General features: G+C 40.0%; 3 protein-coding genes and 1 non-coding gene across 6 annotated transcripts; 2 read left to right on the top strand and 2 right to left on the bottom strand.

Moving 5' to 3' along the window:
- Positions 1-1,210: 1,210 nt before the first annotated feature.
- Positions 1,211-1,291, bottom strand: TRNAL-CAG (transfer RNA leucine (anticodon CAG)). Its single transcript has one exon. It is a non-coding gene; the product is annotated as a tRNA-Leu (tRNA).
- A 67-nt stretch (positions 1,292-1,358) lies between these two features.
- On the top strand, positions 1,359-4,796 carry LOC126626093 (pentatricopeptide repeat-containing protein At1g74600, chloroplastic). Its single transcript, XM_050295297.1, has 2 exons — positions 1,359-4,141; positions 4,248-4,796. Exon 1 carries the CDS (start codon positions 1,390-1,392, stop codon positions 4,117-4,119), a length of 2,730 nt encoding a protein of 909 aa, XP_050151254.1. The 5' UTR covers positions 1,359-1,389; the 3' UTR covers positions 4,120-4,141; positions 4,248-4,796.
- On the bottom strand, positions 4,725-8,774 carry LOC126626095 (putative pentatricopeptide repeat-containing protein At1g74580). 3 transcript variants are annotated; one of them, XM_050295302.1, is made up of 5 exons: positions 8,490-8,774; positions 5,768-8,298; positions 5,457-5,601; positions 5,265-5,383; positions 4,725-5,089 (listed from the first exon to the last, which is right to left on the bottom strand). In XM_050295302.1, the coding sequence occupies exon 2, from the start codon at positions 8,213-8,215 to the stop codon at positions 5,897-5,899; it is 2,319 nt and encodes a 772-aa protein (XP_050151259.1). In that variant the 5' UTR covers positions 8,216-8,298; positions 8,490-8,774; the 3' UTR covers positions 4,725-5,089; positions 5,265-5,383; positions 5,457-5,601; positions 5,768-5,896. The 3 variants fall into 3 exon arrangements, with proteins under 3 accessions (XP_050151259.1, XP_050151256.1, XP_050151257.1); XM_050295299.1 differs by having other exon boundaries at positions 5,265-5,370; XM_050295300.1 differs by having other exon boundaries at positions 5,265-5,370; positions 5,457-5,586.
- Positions 8,775-13,062: 4,288 nt separating this feature from the next.
- Positions 13,063-15,571, top strand: LOC126626098 (uncharacterized). The gene is made up of 4 exons (XM_050295305.1): positions 13,063-13,393; positions 13,995-14,639; positions 14,754-14,852; positions 15,016-15,571. Exons 1-4 carry the CDS (start codon positions 13,247-13,249, stop codon positions 15,370-15,372), a joined length of 1,248 nt encoding a protein of 415 aa, XP_050151262.1. The 5' UTR covers positions 13,063-13,246; the 3' UTR covers positions 15,373-15,571.
- Positions 15,572-16,644: the final 1,073 nt, after the last annotated feature.

Genomic DNA, 16,644 nt, shown 5'->3' with positions numbered 1-16,644 from the left:
TCCGAAGCTCTCAAACATCCAGGTTCCCGAAGAATCAAGAAAGCCTTCTTCGTTCTTCGTTCTTCCAAGATCAAGCCCCAACGGCCCTTTGGATCAACAATCATCCACCAATTCAAGATCAAGCCCCGACGGCCTTTAAAGAAAGTGTTCTTCGTTCTTCGTTCATCGTTCATCCTAAGATCAAGCCCAAACGGCCCTTTGGATCAACAAACATCCACCAATTCAAGATCAAGCCCCGACGGCCCTTGAAGAAAGTGTTCTTCGTTCATCGTTCTTCCAAGATCAAGCCCCAACGGCCCTTTGGATCAACAATCATTCACCAATTCAAGATCAAGCCCCGACGGCCCTTGGAAGAAAGTGTTCTTCGTTCTTCGTTCATCGTTCTTCCAAGATCAAGCCCCAACGGCCCTTGGATCAACAAGCCACCGTTCTTCAAGATCAAGCCCAAAAGGCCCTTGAAGATCCGTTCGTCACTGTTCTTCTTCAAGATCAGATTAGCCTTTTATATATAATTTTTCATCCATCTTTCGTCATGTTTTTGCCTGATTTTCTGTATTCAACAGTCAAACAAATAACCTCAGATATGCTTTTGGAGAAACGAAGGCATATTCTTTGAAATTTGACCATTTTTGCTTGGGAAAGAAGATTAGTTTAAACCATTTACTTAACTTGCTCGACAAGTCTGCCTAAACAAAGATTATTGCACCCAAGTTTTCAACGTTTCGAAAGCAGAGGGGCCTCAGTCGACAGGAAGGAAAACAATTGCTGATACAATTTTCTTGGTCATAACTAACAAAATATTAGTAGCTGCACCTTTGATGTCAAGTTTTCCAAAAGATAATGTTCAGAAAGTCTTCAGGTTCCTGAACAACGGCAATAAGCTCTTTGAGCGGAGAAAGGGCAATTCTTTCTTTCCTCCAAGAAGCCGTTGTCATTTTCAACGATTTGCAGTACCGTTGTGGGGGCGAAGATAGGTTTTACGAAGAGAAAAATATTAATGGGAACTTTAACGAAAAGCTTCCGGTACATTTTTACACTAAAAAGTCAATCTTGGTACTATTCAATTTACCTTTTATTTTGTCCTTATCGTTAAAACTCAAAGTTTTCAAGTCATTTTCGTTAATTTTCCTAAAATTAATTTGTCAAGAATGGATGGTTTGTGTGAACTCTGCGAAACCGAGAAAAATTTAAAAAAGAAAAAAAATTAATTTGTCAAGAATGGGATTCGAACCCATGCCCTTTCGGACCAGTACCTGAAACTGGCGCCTTAGACCAACTCGGCCATCTTGACTTGTTGGATTTATCGGAGAATTGCAATTAAAGAATAAATATATGTGGCCACCGAGTGTTAGGTTATTACATGTTCATACGTTCCCGCGTTTATTCAAAATGATCTGTGACAAAATCATTATGCTCTCCTTTTCCGCTTCACGAACCCAAATGAATTCTCTCCTCAATCCAAAAATCCCCTCCAGAATCTCACTCTTTCAACTCAAGTTTCTATCTTCGCTTGCCGTTGCGGAAAACCCATCTTTTTTCCCCATCGAAAACGACCAAATTCCCAGTCGATTTGACCCTTTTCAGTTCTTCAATGATTATGCAAAATCAAGACAGTGTACCGTTAGAATCACTAAAATCGTACACACCCATTTGACCACAACCGGTTTGCTTCAATCCGATATCTTCCTCTCAAATTCATTGCTTGATTTGTATTGTAAGTCCGCTGCCATGGTAGATGCACTCAAGCTGTTTGATTTAATTGCTGACCGAAATTTTTTTTCGTGGAATATCATGATTTCGGGTTATAACCACATTTCGTTATTCAAGATGGGATGGGAAATGTTTTGTAGGATGCACACTTCGGGTTTTGGGCCCGATGAGTTTGCCTATGGGAGTGTTCTTTCGGCTTGCACTGCCTTGCAAGCTCCTATTTTTGGGAAGCAGGTTTATTCGCTTGCAATTAAAAATGGGTTCTTTCCGAATGGTTATGTTCAGTCCGGAATGATAGACTTGTTTGCGAAAAATTGCAGCTTTGAAGATGCTTTGAGGGTTTTTCATGATGTTTCATGTCAGAATGTTGTGAGTTGGAATGCTATTATCTCTGGGGCTGTGAGAAATGGAGAGAATAGGGTTGCTTTGCATCTTTTTCGGAAAATGTTCCGTGGATTCCTGTTGCCAAATAGTTTTACATTTTCTAGTGTTTTAACCGCTTGTGCTGCGCTTGAAGAAATTGAAGTCGGGAAGGAAGTGCAAGGGTTGGTGATTAAACACGGTGCAGAAGATGTCTTTGTTGGGACTACTATTGTAGATTTATATGCCAAATGTGGAGAAATGAATGAAGCTGTCAAGGAATTCAAACATATGCCAACCCATAATGTGGTTTCTTGGACTGCCATCATTTCCGGTTTTGTGCACAAGGACGATTATATTTCTGCCCTCAAATTTTTCGGAGAAATGAGAAAAGTCGGAGAGCAAATGAATAAGTACACTGTTACGAGTGTACTTACTGCATGTACTAGACCATCCATGACTGAAGAGGCAACCCAAATTCACTCTTTGATTTTGAAATCTGGATTCTTGTCAGCTGCCGTTGTGGGGTCAGCGTTAATTAATGCATATTCAAAAATAGGAGCAGTCGATCTATCCGAGATGGTGTTCAGAGAGATGGAAAATATAAAGGATCTCAGGACATGGGCAGCAATAATATCTTCTTTTGCTCAGAATCAAAATTCTGGAAGGGCAATTGAATTGTTCCTGAGAATGTTACAGGAAAGTGTGAGACCAGATAAGTTTTGTACTTCCAGTGTCTTGAGCATTGTAGACTGTTTAAATCTAGGGAGACAGATCCACAGCTACACTCTTAAAAGTGGGTTGGTATTTGATGTTTCTGTTGGTAGTTCTCTTTTCACAATGTACTCGAAGTGTGATAGTCTAGAGGAATCTTACAAAGTTTTTCAGCAAATTCCTGACAAAGACAATGTTTCATGGGCCTCAATGATTGCTGGTTTTGTGGAACATGGCTGTGCAAATCAAGCCCTTCAGCTATATAGAGAGATACCATTAGAAGAAATTGTACCTGACCAGATGACTTTAACTGCAATTCTAACCGCATGTTCTGCCTTGCGTTCCCTACGGACTGGTAAGGAAATTCATTGTCACGCTCTTCGCAGGGGAGTTGAACAAGATGTACTTGGTGGGGCAATTGTGACCATGTACTCAAAATGTAGTGCTCTATCATTGGCGAGGAGGGTGTTTGATATGCTTCCACAAAAGGATGAGGTTGCATGCTCCTCCTTGGTTTCAGGGTATGCCCAAAATGGGTATGTCGAAGAGGCGCTTCAGCTATTTCATGAAATGCTGATGGCAGATTTGACTATTGACTCCTTCACAATTTCCTCCATTCTAGGGGCCATTGCACTTTTGAATGGATTAAGTATTGGGACTCAACTGCATGCCCACATCACGAAAGTTGGCTTCAATTCACATGTTTCTGTCGGCAGTTCACTAGTGACAATGTACTCAAAATGTGCAAGCATTGAAGATTGCCTCAAAGCATTTGATCAAATTGAGAAGCCAGATCTAGTTTGTTGGACAGCCATGATTGTGAGCTATGCTCAACACGGGAAAGGCGCAGAGGCTTTACAAGCATACGAGCTTTTGAGGGAACAAGGAATCAGGCCTGATTCAGTGACTTTTGTTGCACTTTTATCTGCCTGTAGTCATAACGGATTGGTTGAAGAAGCTTATTTCTACTTTAGTTCAATGGTTCAAGACTATGGCCTAAAGCCTGGTGATCGTCACTATGCCTGTATGGTTGATCTTCTTAGTCGATCAGGCAGACTGAAGGAGGCTGCAACATTCATTAACAATATGCCTATTAAACCCGATGCTTTAATATGGGGAACACTGCACGCTGCTTGTAAAGTTCATGGCGATATGGAGCTTGGAAAGCTAGTAGCTAATAAGATGATGGAGTTGGAGCCATCAATGGATCCTGGCGCATATGTTTCCATTTCAAACATGTATGCAGATGTGGGCCAGTGGGAAGAAGTCATCAAGATTAGAAACCAGATAAAGGGAACTGATATGAGAAAGGAACCTGGTTGGAGCTTTGTGTGAGCTGTAAGTATAATATGATCTGGTGAGTCAGACTGATGGTGATTTCTCTGTGACAGACGGGGTTTGAACTTTTTTTACTATGTCTCATACTTCGCTTCTCATTCCATGTTTTCGTTGGTTCTGTGTAGCGAAATACAGTCTCACTTCGCAATCAGACAGACACTTGTACTTACTGCACATAGATTTGAACAAGCATGCCTAGGCGAGCATAAGTTTGGGATTACGTAGATCTGAGGCCAAGCTGGTCCGAAAAGCCTAACTGACCGATCATTACAAATACAGAGGGAAGAAGATCAAGGCACATGCAATTTTCGATGAAAAAAGGAAGAATCATTTTCCTGGAACTGTTCTTTTTGTTTGGATGTAGTTCTTCTTGATGACAAATCAACTAAGAAAGAGGCTGCAGAACGAGAGAACTGTGGCCAATGTTGCAGAGTTCGTGTAAACGCCTATCGGACATCATTGTTATACAGAGATGGGTGCTCAAGGGGCAGTATGGAGCTTCAACCCAGGACAGAACACATCGAAATTGATTGATCTTAACGTCGTTCCAACTTCTAGCTCGTAATTCATATGTAAGCAGCCAACAGATGGATTTTGTACAGTTTTACTCGTAGAAATTCATTTCTTCTATGATGGAAATAACGTTTACAAAATTGTATTAACATCTTTCTCAACTTTTCTTCTGTGCGGCAACGTGATGAATGCCCAAAACTACGTTCTCGGATTTCCGATGGCACAGGTCTGGTAAAACCAAACTGTATTCTATAACTCTAATACATTCATACCAACCTATATATTCTCCAACATGGATATTCCTGTATCTACAAGACGCTCTATAAGACAACAGAGCAGGCCCTACATAATCCGCTTGTTCAAAGGACAACCAAGGGGCACTTGGGCTCACATCTTCCTTGCCTCGTGCCGCCAGTTTGTTATGCGAGATAACTCAGACGTTCTACGTTAAAACCTGAAAACATGTGCAAATCATGATTATATCATAAGTCTGTCCATACGAACAACACGAGGGAGCCAAGATTTAGTAAAGAAAAACATTAATATCTTAATTTCGTTGTTCCTTTTAAGTAAGAAGAAAGATCAGATAATTTTGAACCAGAATGATAAGAACAAAGTGACATACAAACCTGCATGCATGCTTCCCCCAGTTAAACAGAGCACAAAAATTTAACTCGAATCATCTTCGTTATAAGCAGTTAAAAATTTCCAGAATTGGCACTCTCGGGGCAGTTTCTGTGAAATATAACTGACGCCAAGTCATTTTCAGTTTCATCAAAATATATAACTTAATAAATATATAGGGATTCGGTAAGAAGTACCAAATGTTCACCATCTTTACAAAGGACGATTAGTTATCCATGCCCTTCCCTATACCAAATTTGTTGTTGGAAGTCCGAAAGGCCCCAAACATGATACTCAAGTTTCAATATTCGAAGTATCGGCCAAATTCTGTGACAAATAAGGCTGTTAAATAGACAACACGAGGGAGCCAAGATTCAGTAACGAAAGACATTAACATCAGTTAGCCACTTAGTGATCAGCGATTTAGAGGCTGAGCAAGCTATTCAGAATGAAATCTAAGCAGTAAGAATAAAAAGATGACCAATTACCAAAAGTTCAGGAGAATTACCCTCAGAAGCTACAAGAGCACTGGTAAAAAAGTTTGTTACTTCAAGTTTATGCCATCATTGCGCTTACCGCCATATCAGGACTGAAGAAGTACATGCTCCATAACAGAAGAACTGTATTTTTGCAACACTCAAGGACTTCGTTTTGAAGTCATGGAAACACCTCGTTTGAAGCTCTTTTGTGTTTTCTTAACTACCTTTTTATCTCTAATTCCATCATATAGAAGTTCATAGGCATAATAAGTTATATGACCCTTCTTCAACAAATCTTCTACAACAATCTTGGGTGCAGCTATTTCCTTCTTATCAGACTCGAAGATTGTACTAACAACATCAGGAACAATGCCTTTCTGCACCATAAGGTAGACGATACCAACAGCCTCCTGAACTCTATGCTTCACACAAAGACAATTTAGCACTCTTCCGAATGTCACCAGTGATGGAATGAACCCCTTCTCGATCTTCTCCAGGAGAAAATTGTACCCATGATCATCATTTCCTGCTTTACAGAAACCATCAATCATGACACGGTAAGTGAAACAGTCGGGGGCACATCCTTTGTCACCCATCTCACAAAATAGTTTTTGTGCTATGCTACTGTTAAGCTTTTCACAGAAAGCATTGATCATGATATTGTATGTCGCTGTTGTATGAGATACATTATATTCATGTTTCATTCTTGTAAATAGGTCATATGCTCCGTCCAAATCCCCATTGCCACACAAACCATTCATCAACGTGCCAAAACAAACAATATCTGGAGTCAAGCCCTTGTCTCTTATTTCCCGTAGCATGTCCAAGGCCTCGGTCACTTTCCTGGCTTTGCAAAGGCTTTCTACAAGTATGTTATATGTAATAATGTTAGGTACACACCCCTTCTCCATCATTGCTTGAAAAGTACGGATCACATCCTCGTATTTGGCAGCCTTGCAAAGGCCATTTAACACAGTATTGTACGTGATCACATCAGGAGTAACACCATGACTCCACATGCTACTAATGACCTCAAGAGCACTATTCAGATTCAACTGTTTACAGTAACCATCTATTAACGTATTGAAAGTAAATATGTCGGGAAGGCATCCTCTGGCAATAGCATCATTCATTAGTTTACTGGCATCAGATACATAACCCATCTTGCACAACCCGTTTATAACCAAGTTGTAAGTCCAGATATCGGGACTGCAACTGTTTCTTGACATCTCATTCATCAGTTGCAAAGCTTCCAAGAAAAGCCCATTCTGAGACAACCCTTTTACCAACGTGTTATAGAAAACAATATTAGGCTTGAATCCTTTTCCTAATACCTCATTGAACAAAGCTAGGGCACGGTCAATCTGGCCATCCTGGCATAAACCCTTAATCAAAGAGCAATATGTGAAGTCATCGGGTATGAATCCCTTGAAAATGGCATCACTGAGAATCTTATCTGCTTTTTGTATCATACCCAATTTGCAATATCCATCGATAATACTGTTGTAGGTAAAGGCATCAGGCCAAAATCCATTGTTCACCATTTTATGCATATAGCCCTCCGCTTCCTCAACCTTAAAGTTTTTACACAAGCCAAAGATCAATGTATTATATGTGACAACATCCGGAGTTAAACCTTCTATCATAAAACCATCCAGCATTCTGACAGCCAAATTTAGTGAACTGCTGTTGCAAAGCCCTTGAATGAAAATATTTAATGTAAACAAATTAGGAGACACACCCCTCTTCAGAACCTTGTTGAGAAGTTTTTCGATTTCTTGGACATGACCCTTCTTGGATAATGTATGAATAAGCTTGTTAAATGTGGTAACGTTGGGACATACACCTTGCCCGAGCATGTCTTTAAACAATTCATATGCCTCGATCCGGTAATTCTCTTCATAAAATCCACCTATGACCGTACAATATGCAACGGCATTGAACTCACACCCCTGGGTAGGCATGTTATTAAGCAGTCTCAAAGCAACATGAGGCCTGCTAGTCTTACAGAAAGACTTTATCCGTATTGTATAAGTATACACATCTGGATCAATCCCATTATCTCTCATCCCCATATACACCTTATGCGCTTGATTGAAATATCCATACTCAACGAGCACATTCATGATTGCATTATAAGATTGAACCGAGGGCTCACAATTATAAAACTCCATCCGCTGAAACACATTAACAGCTTCTTCAACCTTTCCTTTCCTTCCATAACTCCTCATGGCTCCAATGTACACTCCTTCTAGTAAGCTATTATCAACATTCATCCTCATGTCAGAAATCACACGCTCCATGGCTTCAAACTCGCCATGAAACCCGAGTTTTTCAACCATGCATTTGTAAGTTAGCAATGTGTGCTTAAACCCATCTTCCTTTTTCACCGAGTTAAACATTTCAAGCGCTTTAAACGGATCCTTTTGACACTTAACAACAGCAGCAACATGCTTAGGAAGTAAAACCCGATTCATACAAATAATTCAAAAACTAATAGCAGATGATAACAAAACAACCCATAATCCACAAGAATTTGAAGCCTCAAGCCTTAGCTATCCTGAAACCAAAAAGGGAAGAAAGCAACAAAAAGCTGTCATCTTTTTTCAACTTGGACACAAAAATTCATCAGCATCAGCAGCATTTACTTAACCGGAAGAAGACAATTAAAGGGTCTGTTTGGTTGCTGGGAAACTGTAAAAAGTAACAAAAAATGAATTCCTACTAGCTGGGATTAAGAGAAAGATTTACCTCTTTGCGTTCTGTGCTTTATCTCAGAACCAAAAAAAGATCAAAACTTCATTTGTTTATCAGCAGGATTTAACTGGTACCGTGGTACGTAAAGTAAATAATCTCCGAATATAAGGGCAATACCTAAAGTTGAACGCAGGGAATGCATTGTAATGGTTGCTGTTGCTAAAATTTCCCAAAATTGGGGAGATTAGGGTTTCAATTGCAGAGTTGGAGAGGTGAAGAAAAAGAAGTAACCAGGACTGGATCCTCTGCTGCCAGTGTTTGGTTCCGTTTGGTCGAGTTATAATTATGATCCCGCCATGTCATCTTATATAAGTGGGACCCAAGATGTGTTGATATTCGGAAAAAATCAACGTGCTTGATGATATAAAGTGGTTAGACAAGCGACGAAATCATACTGTTTGACTTTTCTCGAGGCCCAGTATTTATGGAAAAATGGACTTAAGATGTTCAAAGCTTGCTGTAGTCCTAGACTTATACGACGCAGATACACTGTTACAGCGACATTTAATATAACAAAATAAAGATATGGGCTGTTTTGGTATAGGATACCGAACCGAAACCTTTGTCCCGATTCCCAAACCGAAGTTTTCGGGAATCCCAATTTCAATTATGATCCCAAACCAAATTTTCGGGAATCGCGAAATAGTTTCAGAATTTCGGAACAAATCGAGAATCCCAAAATTATTTCTAAGCCTCGGATTAATCTTTGGTTTAATCTCTCCTCAACGCAGATTTGGCTAAATGAAATAAGATTTACAACTGAATTGCCTAGCTTGAGAGTTATGAACTATCATCTGCCTTCACAAGAGTCAAAACTCGACCTCTCCATTTATAGCTCACCTGCAACCCATAACCCATCTCTTTATGACCTAACAATCTGTTGATCATGGTTATGAACCACCACCTCCCATAATTTAGCTGCCCTCATATCCTATAACTCCAAACACATTAAGAAGCTTATTTGTCACCTACAAATTGATAAACCAAACAATTTAAAGCTATTGCGGTAACATATTCTTGGCAATTGGTTCATCCAGATCGTCCCAATCAAAGTGCTAACAACCACTAAATAACCCAGCCTATTGTAGATCATATGTTTCAAATATAAAAAAGGATTTCCCCTTCACAGAAACCAAGAACCCAAATCTGATCAATGCCCAATAAAGACAACCAACCTGTTTGCACTCAAAATATACCCATTTCTACTTATTTGGGCAATTTGGGTAAAATATGGTATTTGAAGGATTAATATGCAAGAAAGCTAACTTGGAAAGATATTTGGTTGCAAGTGGATGGGTTTAACACTATAATATTGTTTTTCCCATTTGCTTGGGTGGTGGAGGTTTGTCAAGCCTTTGTTTAATCAAGATACATGCATGTATTGCAAGTGGATGGGAGAGCTTTCGGGCAAGAATGTGTAATGAAATAAGCTAGTTTGCTTCTTTTAATTATTTTATTGCAAGTGGGAAAAGGCATATGGTAAAGAAGCCAACTTGCTTCTTTTAAATGTTAGTTTATTACAAGTGGGAAAACATGTGCTAAAAACATGTGGTGGAGATGCAATTTCCCCTTTTAATATTGTTTCTACATGCAAGTTGGCAAAAGCAATGCAAGCTACCCAAGTAAAGAAATGCAAGCTGCCCAAGCTTATTTCGGGCAAGTACAAAAACTCAGCAGGAGGGTTTCATCCAGACCTCTATAAAAAGGAGCAGATGCACAAGGATTAAGGACACTCAATCAAACAAACAAATGCAAGCACAAACTCTGCTCAAAGCCATATTTGCCTTCAAAACAAAGCTGTAGTCAGCCTTCATCCCTCGCGGGATAACCCTCCCTTCAAACCTTTGTAATAGCTCTGCTACCTTGTTCAACCCTGCTGTAGTATCGATTCATCTTTTGTAATCTCTCTCTCTATCCCTCTAAGCTTTCAGACCCTTGACAAAACTACAAAGATAGGAACATACAAGACGAGCAGCCTTACCTGATAAGGTTTAACCTTGCCCGACCTTCTTTGCTTTGTTTTTGTCTTTGCATTCATTAAGTCTAACAATATGTTGTATACTTCCAGTTATATGCAAGTTATTTCTAGCAATATGACTATTAAAAGGCTTTCTCAGTACTTGAATCCGATTTGAATATATCTTCAGTGTTCAAACCAGATCCAAGTCCTAAGCCCTCGGGCATGTAAATCTGATCAGTTAAAAGTCCTTGGCCTCAAGGCATAAAAAAGAACCTTATGTGGACTTAACCCATCCACGACAGTCCTTGATAAACGAGAAGTCCGAAGTTACTTGGGGCGCAAGTAATCGACCTACCCTCTAGTTTTATTTCTATTATATTATGATTACCATAGAACGCTTGAGCATAGAATGGATTCTGATGGAAAGCCTCAAGGCCTACACCTAAGGCCCCACAAAGGCATCCATTTGGATTCATTCCGTTCTGCGATCTAGAGAGTTTGAGTATAAGAACGAACTCTGATGGGAAGCCTCAAGGCCTACACCTAAGGCCCCACAAAGGCACCTATTTGGGTTCATTCTACATCTTGGACTCGGGTAATCAGAAGTATAATAGTTAGAAAACTCCGGCAATCACGAGAACAAATATGATGTGTTCGAGCACTGGTTTAGTTATTGATGGGAAGCCTCAAGGCCTACACCTAAGGCCCCACAAAGGCACCTGTTATAACTAACACGGTTTCTTGGATATATACATATATACAACTAAAACGCGACATCCATTTTACATCTACCATGCTAAAGATGGCAGTGGCACGCCTGAGCACCTAAAAGTTAACCTTGATTGTGAGCCTCAAGGCTTACACCTAAGGCCCCATAAAGGCACATCTTAAAGTTAACTCTGTCCTTCTCTTTCAGCCTTGCCCGACGAGCCTTGCCTGAAGAGTCTTGCCCGACGAGACTTGCCCGACAACGCCCGACAGTGAAGTAGAAGCCCGACAGCAGCCCTCAACCGGCGCCAACCTCCAGGGGAGCTGTGTGCTCGTCGGCCAGGAAACATCCCCGACGGAAATTCCTGACGCGAACACAACCAATCCAAATTTTTCGATAATGCTCAAATAATCAATTAGAAAATTACATACTTTGAATTCCTTAGCAGCGAATTTCAGCACGGCAGCCTCTGGAAACCTGGAAAAAAAATTAATTGACATATAAAAAATTGTAAAAATTTGAAAAGCCAAAAAGGGCCTCAAAGAAGAGAAACTGAAATAGGAATCGAGGGTTATACAATATAGTGATGTACGTGTTAGAGAACAATTCAGAAATAAACAATATAACAAAAATAAACAGAATTTGAAATTCACAATTTTATTTCGCAAAAAGTACTTGCTGTACAGAATGAAAAGTATACAATAAATACAGAAATTAATATAAGAATATCAATAGTACTAACTTGATTACAGAAGGTAGAGGCTAGCGTAAAAGCTATGTCCTTCGAACAGTAATTCCGTCCCACTATTGTGCTTGTGGTTCTATAACGTCTGCTCGATCAGGATACAACTACCTAATCCTACAACCCGCATTGGATTATAGAATTCTAGCGAATTGCTTTGTGTGTTTACTCTCTCTGGAAAGTTTGTACGGAATAAAAGGAAGTAGAAAAGATGATTGATGATGAACTGAGGACTCAAGTTATATAGGCTCTTTCATACCTCTTCAAATACCTTTTGGATGTATCTGAAGCTTTACAACTCTCTACAAAAGGTTGTATCTTTAATCAAAACGTTTTTAATTAATTTAATTAAAAACTTAATTCGAAATTAAAACTAATTGATCAGATTAATTTTAATTCTTAGGCCCCAAGGCCCAAGGCCCTTGTCTTGATTAATTAATATTAATTTATATTAATATTATGGTATAATCATCAAGCCCAATCCACATAAATGGTTGCCCAAGCCTCAATTCCCATTCCAAGTGGTCCAACACATAACTAATATTGTAGAAGACAAAACATATATAAAGGTACTTGGGAATCTTGTTTTCACCAATGTGGGACAAGAGTCTCAAAACTTCCAACAATACGAACTCGCATCGGGGCAATTCCAAAACAAGTGATTTTCCAACAAGGTGAGGTGAGGTCGAAAGAGTGAGGTGAGGTTGAAAGAGTGACTGAGTGAGGGTGACTGGGTGAGGTCGAGGATGAGGAGAAGGGTGAGCCGGTGAGGTCACTGAGGTGAGATGAGGTTGAGAGAGACTGAAAGCGAGTGATTGAGTCTGAGTATGAGTTAGGGTTTATTTGGTTCAACGGTTGAGAGTAAATCTCAACCAAATCTGATGGTTGTTATATTTCAAATATATATTTAAAATTAAATAATATATATAATATTTTATTTTGATTAGGTTTGGGATTTCCGAACGAATGCAAATGTGAGACCGATTCCCATACTGAATTTTCGAAATCAGTACAGTTTCAGGATATATATATATATATATATATTTTTTTTTTTTTTTCCACCGTAATGAGTAGTTTTTGTTTACATGAAATTATATTAATGACACGAGAAATCATTTGACGGTAATCGTATAAGTTGTTCTTTCTGGTCCCATTGTACGCTTCCCTTTCTGACTTGGCAAGATCAGTGAGATAGACCGCATGAGGCCTCGTGAATGAGCGCACTATACTATCACCAAAAACCCCTTCGCTGCCAGACCCAAAAACCAGGCTCGTCGTCTCCGATCGTCTAAAACGGAGAGAAAGCTCGAAACTGTGGGGGAGAGAGAGAGAGAGAGAGAATGGGAGCAGCGGGAGAATGGCTGGAGAAGGCGTTGGTGGATCTCTGCGGGAAGATGGAAACGGGGGGTTTGGATAAGGATATGATATCGGGTTTGGTCTCCTACTGTGAGCTCGCCGATCCTCAAGACGCCAAAGAATACCTCGACGTGAGCCCAATTTCTTACTCTTTTTTTTCTCCAATTAATTGTGTTCTTGGGTTACAGTTTTGTGCAAATTCTTAGGATTTGTGTAAAATTCAGTGAAAATGTTTATACTGCTGTTGGATTTATGGGTATTTTAAAACCCAATTGTTGATTGCAAATTGGGGTTGAGACTTGAGAGGCACCAATTGGGATCCAATGAGAAAGCTTCCATTTTGTTTTGGGCAATTCAAATTAGTAATTTTTTTGGTGTTTTATTGGAGTACATTTGAATTTTGGCAAACAACTTGTACTAGAACAATTGAGTTTTTCCTTTTGTCTTATGGGGTTCTTGTTGTGGACTGGACTCGAGACGAATACTAGGGTATATCTTTCGTCTATTTGAGAGTGTATGCAGTTTGGTTGGAGATTCAACGGAACTTTTATGGCTGTTGATTGAGATACCGTATCCGAGTTACTAGGTAAAGGTTATTAGGTGGTGTGATGGAATATTGCAGTGTTACTGAATTGAAGAAAGAGATGATTGTTTGTGTAGTTCCTTTACTTCTAGAACCGCGGATGTATATGTTTGTATGTTGGTATTTAAGATTGCTTGTCTTCTATGCAGAACATAATCGGGGAGGAGGTTGGCAAATTTGTGATTGAGGAATATTTGCAGAAACGGGGTCGCTCAGATCTTTGCAGCAGCACCCCGGTTGTTTCAACCTCAAGTTTGCATGCCTATGTTAAACCACCTTCAAATGAAGGTTCTGCAAGTGGAACCAAGAAACCGTTAAATACACCGAAAGTGGCTAAAGTCCCCAGTGATCAAGCAGCTTCCAGCAATCAGGTGAAGCAGCTTTCAAGTTCAAATAATACAAACCAAGGTAATTCTAAGAAGAAGAAAGCTGGGAAAGTCGTTTCACTTGCAGAGGCTGCCAAAGGATCAATTGTATTCAACCAGGGGAAGCCATGCTCATGCCAAGCCCGTCGCCACAGACTTGTGAGCAATTGTTTATCTTGCGGGAAGATAGTCTGTGAGCAAGAGGGCGAGGGGCCTTGCAATTTTTGTGGAGCTCTTGTGCTGAAGGAAGGCAGCACATATGCTGGTTTGGAGGAAAGTTTTGCTCCCACATCAGATGCTGAAGCAGTAGCAGAAGCTTATGCAAAGAGACTCGTTGAGTATGACCGAGACTCTGCAGCACGTACTACAGTTATTGATGACCAGAGTGACTACTATGAAATTGAGGGGAATAGTTGGTTGTCAAAGGAGGTTCGTAATTTCTCGCTCCATTTCTGGAAAACATAATATGAATAAAATTTGTGCATGTTTGTATGTTAAATTAACTCACATCTCCATCCCTAATCCTTTTTTTATTACTTCCAGGAAAAGGAACTTCTGACAAAGAAGCAGGAGGAGATTGCAGAAGCTGAGCGGATCAAACGAAGTAAAGTAGTTGTATCTTTTGACTTGGTTGGTCGCAAGGTAATTATAACTTCACTGATTGTGTGCTTGTATGAGTACGGTTTGTTGTTGTAAAACTTTTCTTATGAGATTTTTTGTTGTATACTTGCATGTTGCTTTTGCAGCTTTAAACCGCATTTTCCTAAACGTGCATTTTGCCCATCCCATATTTTGTGTTCCGCAGGTCCTTGTAAATGAAGATGAAGCTTCTGAAGTAGAATCAGAAAGCAGAATATTGAGGCCCCAAGATGAAAAGGAAGTAAACCGTATCAAACCAAACCCTTCTCTTAAAGTACAACCAGTCTTTGTGGATCCGGGCCCTAGTAAGAAGCCTATTCAAGGTAGAAAGGCAAACAAGACCCTAACAAAAGGCTTGTGCTTGGGGATAACCGGGAGGGTGCAGCATGTCAGCGATGAATTGAAACATTTTATGGTGGACAATCAATTGGAAACTGCTTCAAATGGGATGTTTTCGCAAGGGACACCTGTAAGTGGAGGTACGCTTGATGATGATGGAGAATGTTTTCTGGATTTCCATTGAGGGCAGTTTTGCGGTTTCATTTTTACTTTGCTCCAACGTCTGTTGTTTTGGAACGATAAAAAGAACAAAGGTGTTGAATGAAATATACAAGTTTCAGAACACCATTAGCTATATTACAATCTTCCCTTTTCGTTGCTTGTAATCCATTTTCGAGAATTTTTTTCGAGAATTTTGAATGGTTGAATTCCCTCTACTCAAACAGGTGTAGTCGTCGCCCTAGAATAATCCGCATATGAGTTTAGTTGCGGCTGAAATAGTCCCGAAAATTGGATTTTCATGTGATCTGTTGAAGGTACTGCCATGAGAGGAGGAATCCAAGTCTGTCCTGCTGCAAACTGTAACTGCTCAATAACTATCCCCCTGCATCAGCAAGAATGTTGGAAGAAGCAACATGACCTTCGGCACCACGCGGTGTTTTTAGTTCTGTGAACCCACTTAACAAACATAATTCCCCATCGAAATCGCCATGAACTCTACACGCACTTATCAACAGCCTCCAAACAACTGCATTTGGCTCTACAGGCTTACTTTTCACAAACTTGCAGGCCTCCTCTAGCCTTCCTGCTCCTGCATACATATCAATCACGCATCCACAGTGCTCAATTGTGAGCTTGATATGGTAAGACTTGCACAGACCTTCGTCAAACAAACCAACACGATCGCACGCTGGTAGAACACCGATGAATGCAACAGAGTTCGGTTCAACTTTCCCAGCACACACTCTCTGGAAAGCAAGAAGCGCTTCCTTATCAAACACAACTTTAGCTCGGGTCATGCTCCCGCATTTTGCATACATGTCTATAAGAGCTTTGGAAACGTGTTCAGTTCTTTGATCCATTTCGGCCATGGCCTGAAATCTATCATCGGCTAAACAATCATTTGGTTATGCCATTTTGGGCCTTGCTTTAACCGAAGCTATTGCATTGTTTGTCCCAATGATGGTCTTTTTGATCCTATCCGTATTTTGATTGGTTTCGAGGGTTACAATTTAAAAAAAAAAAAAATCGATTCCACATGAGGACAATTTCCCTTTTGAGTAATGGGAAATAGAAAGCAAGCTAGTCCTCGAAAATGCTCGTTAAGGTTGGAACTTACAATTTACTCTGTGACTCACGGTCGAACAGATCGTGTCATTTATACATTTAATCTTCTTCTAATAGGGTCCCACCATGAGCTTACTTTCATCTCAATACCTTTTAATCGTGTGTGGGTATACAGACTACGTAATTCTCACACCGGACTTCCACCAAATTTACCTAAACATATGGTACC

Source organism: Malus sylvestris, chromosome 6 (genome assembly GCF_916048215.2).
Source record: "Malus sylvestris chromosome 6, drMalSylv7.2, whole genome shotgun sequence".
Taxonomy (NCBI): Eukaryota; Viridiplantae; Streptophyta; class Magnoliopsida; order Rosales; family Rosaceae; genus Malus; species Malus sylvestris.
Note: the sequence above shows the minus strand (reverse complement) of the source record. Positions and strands in the feature narration are given on the sequence as shown.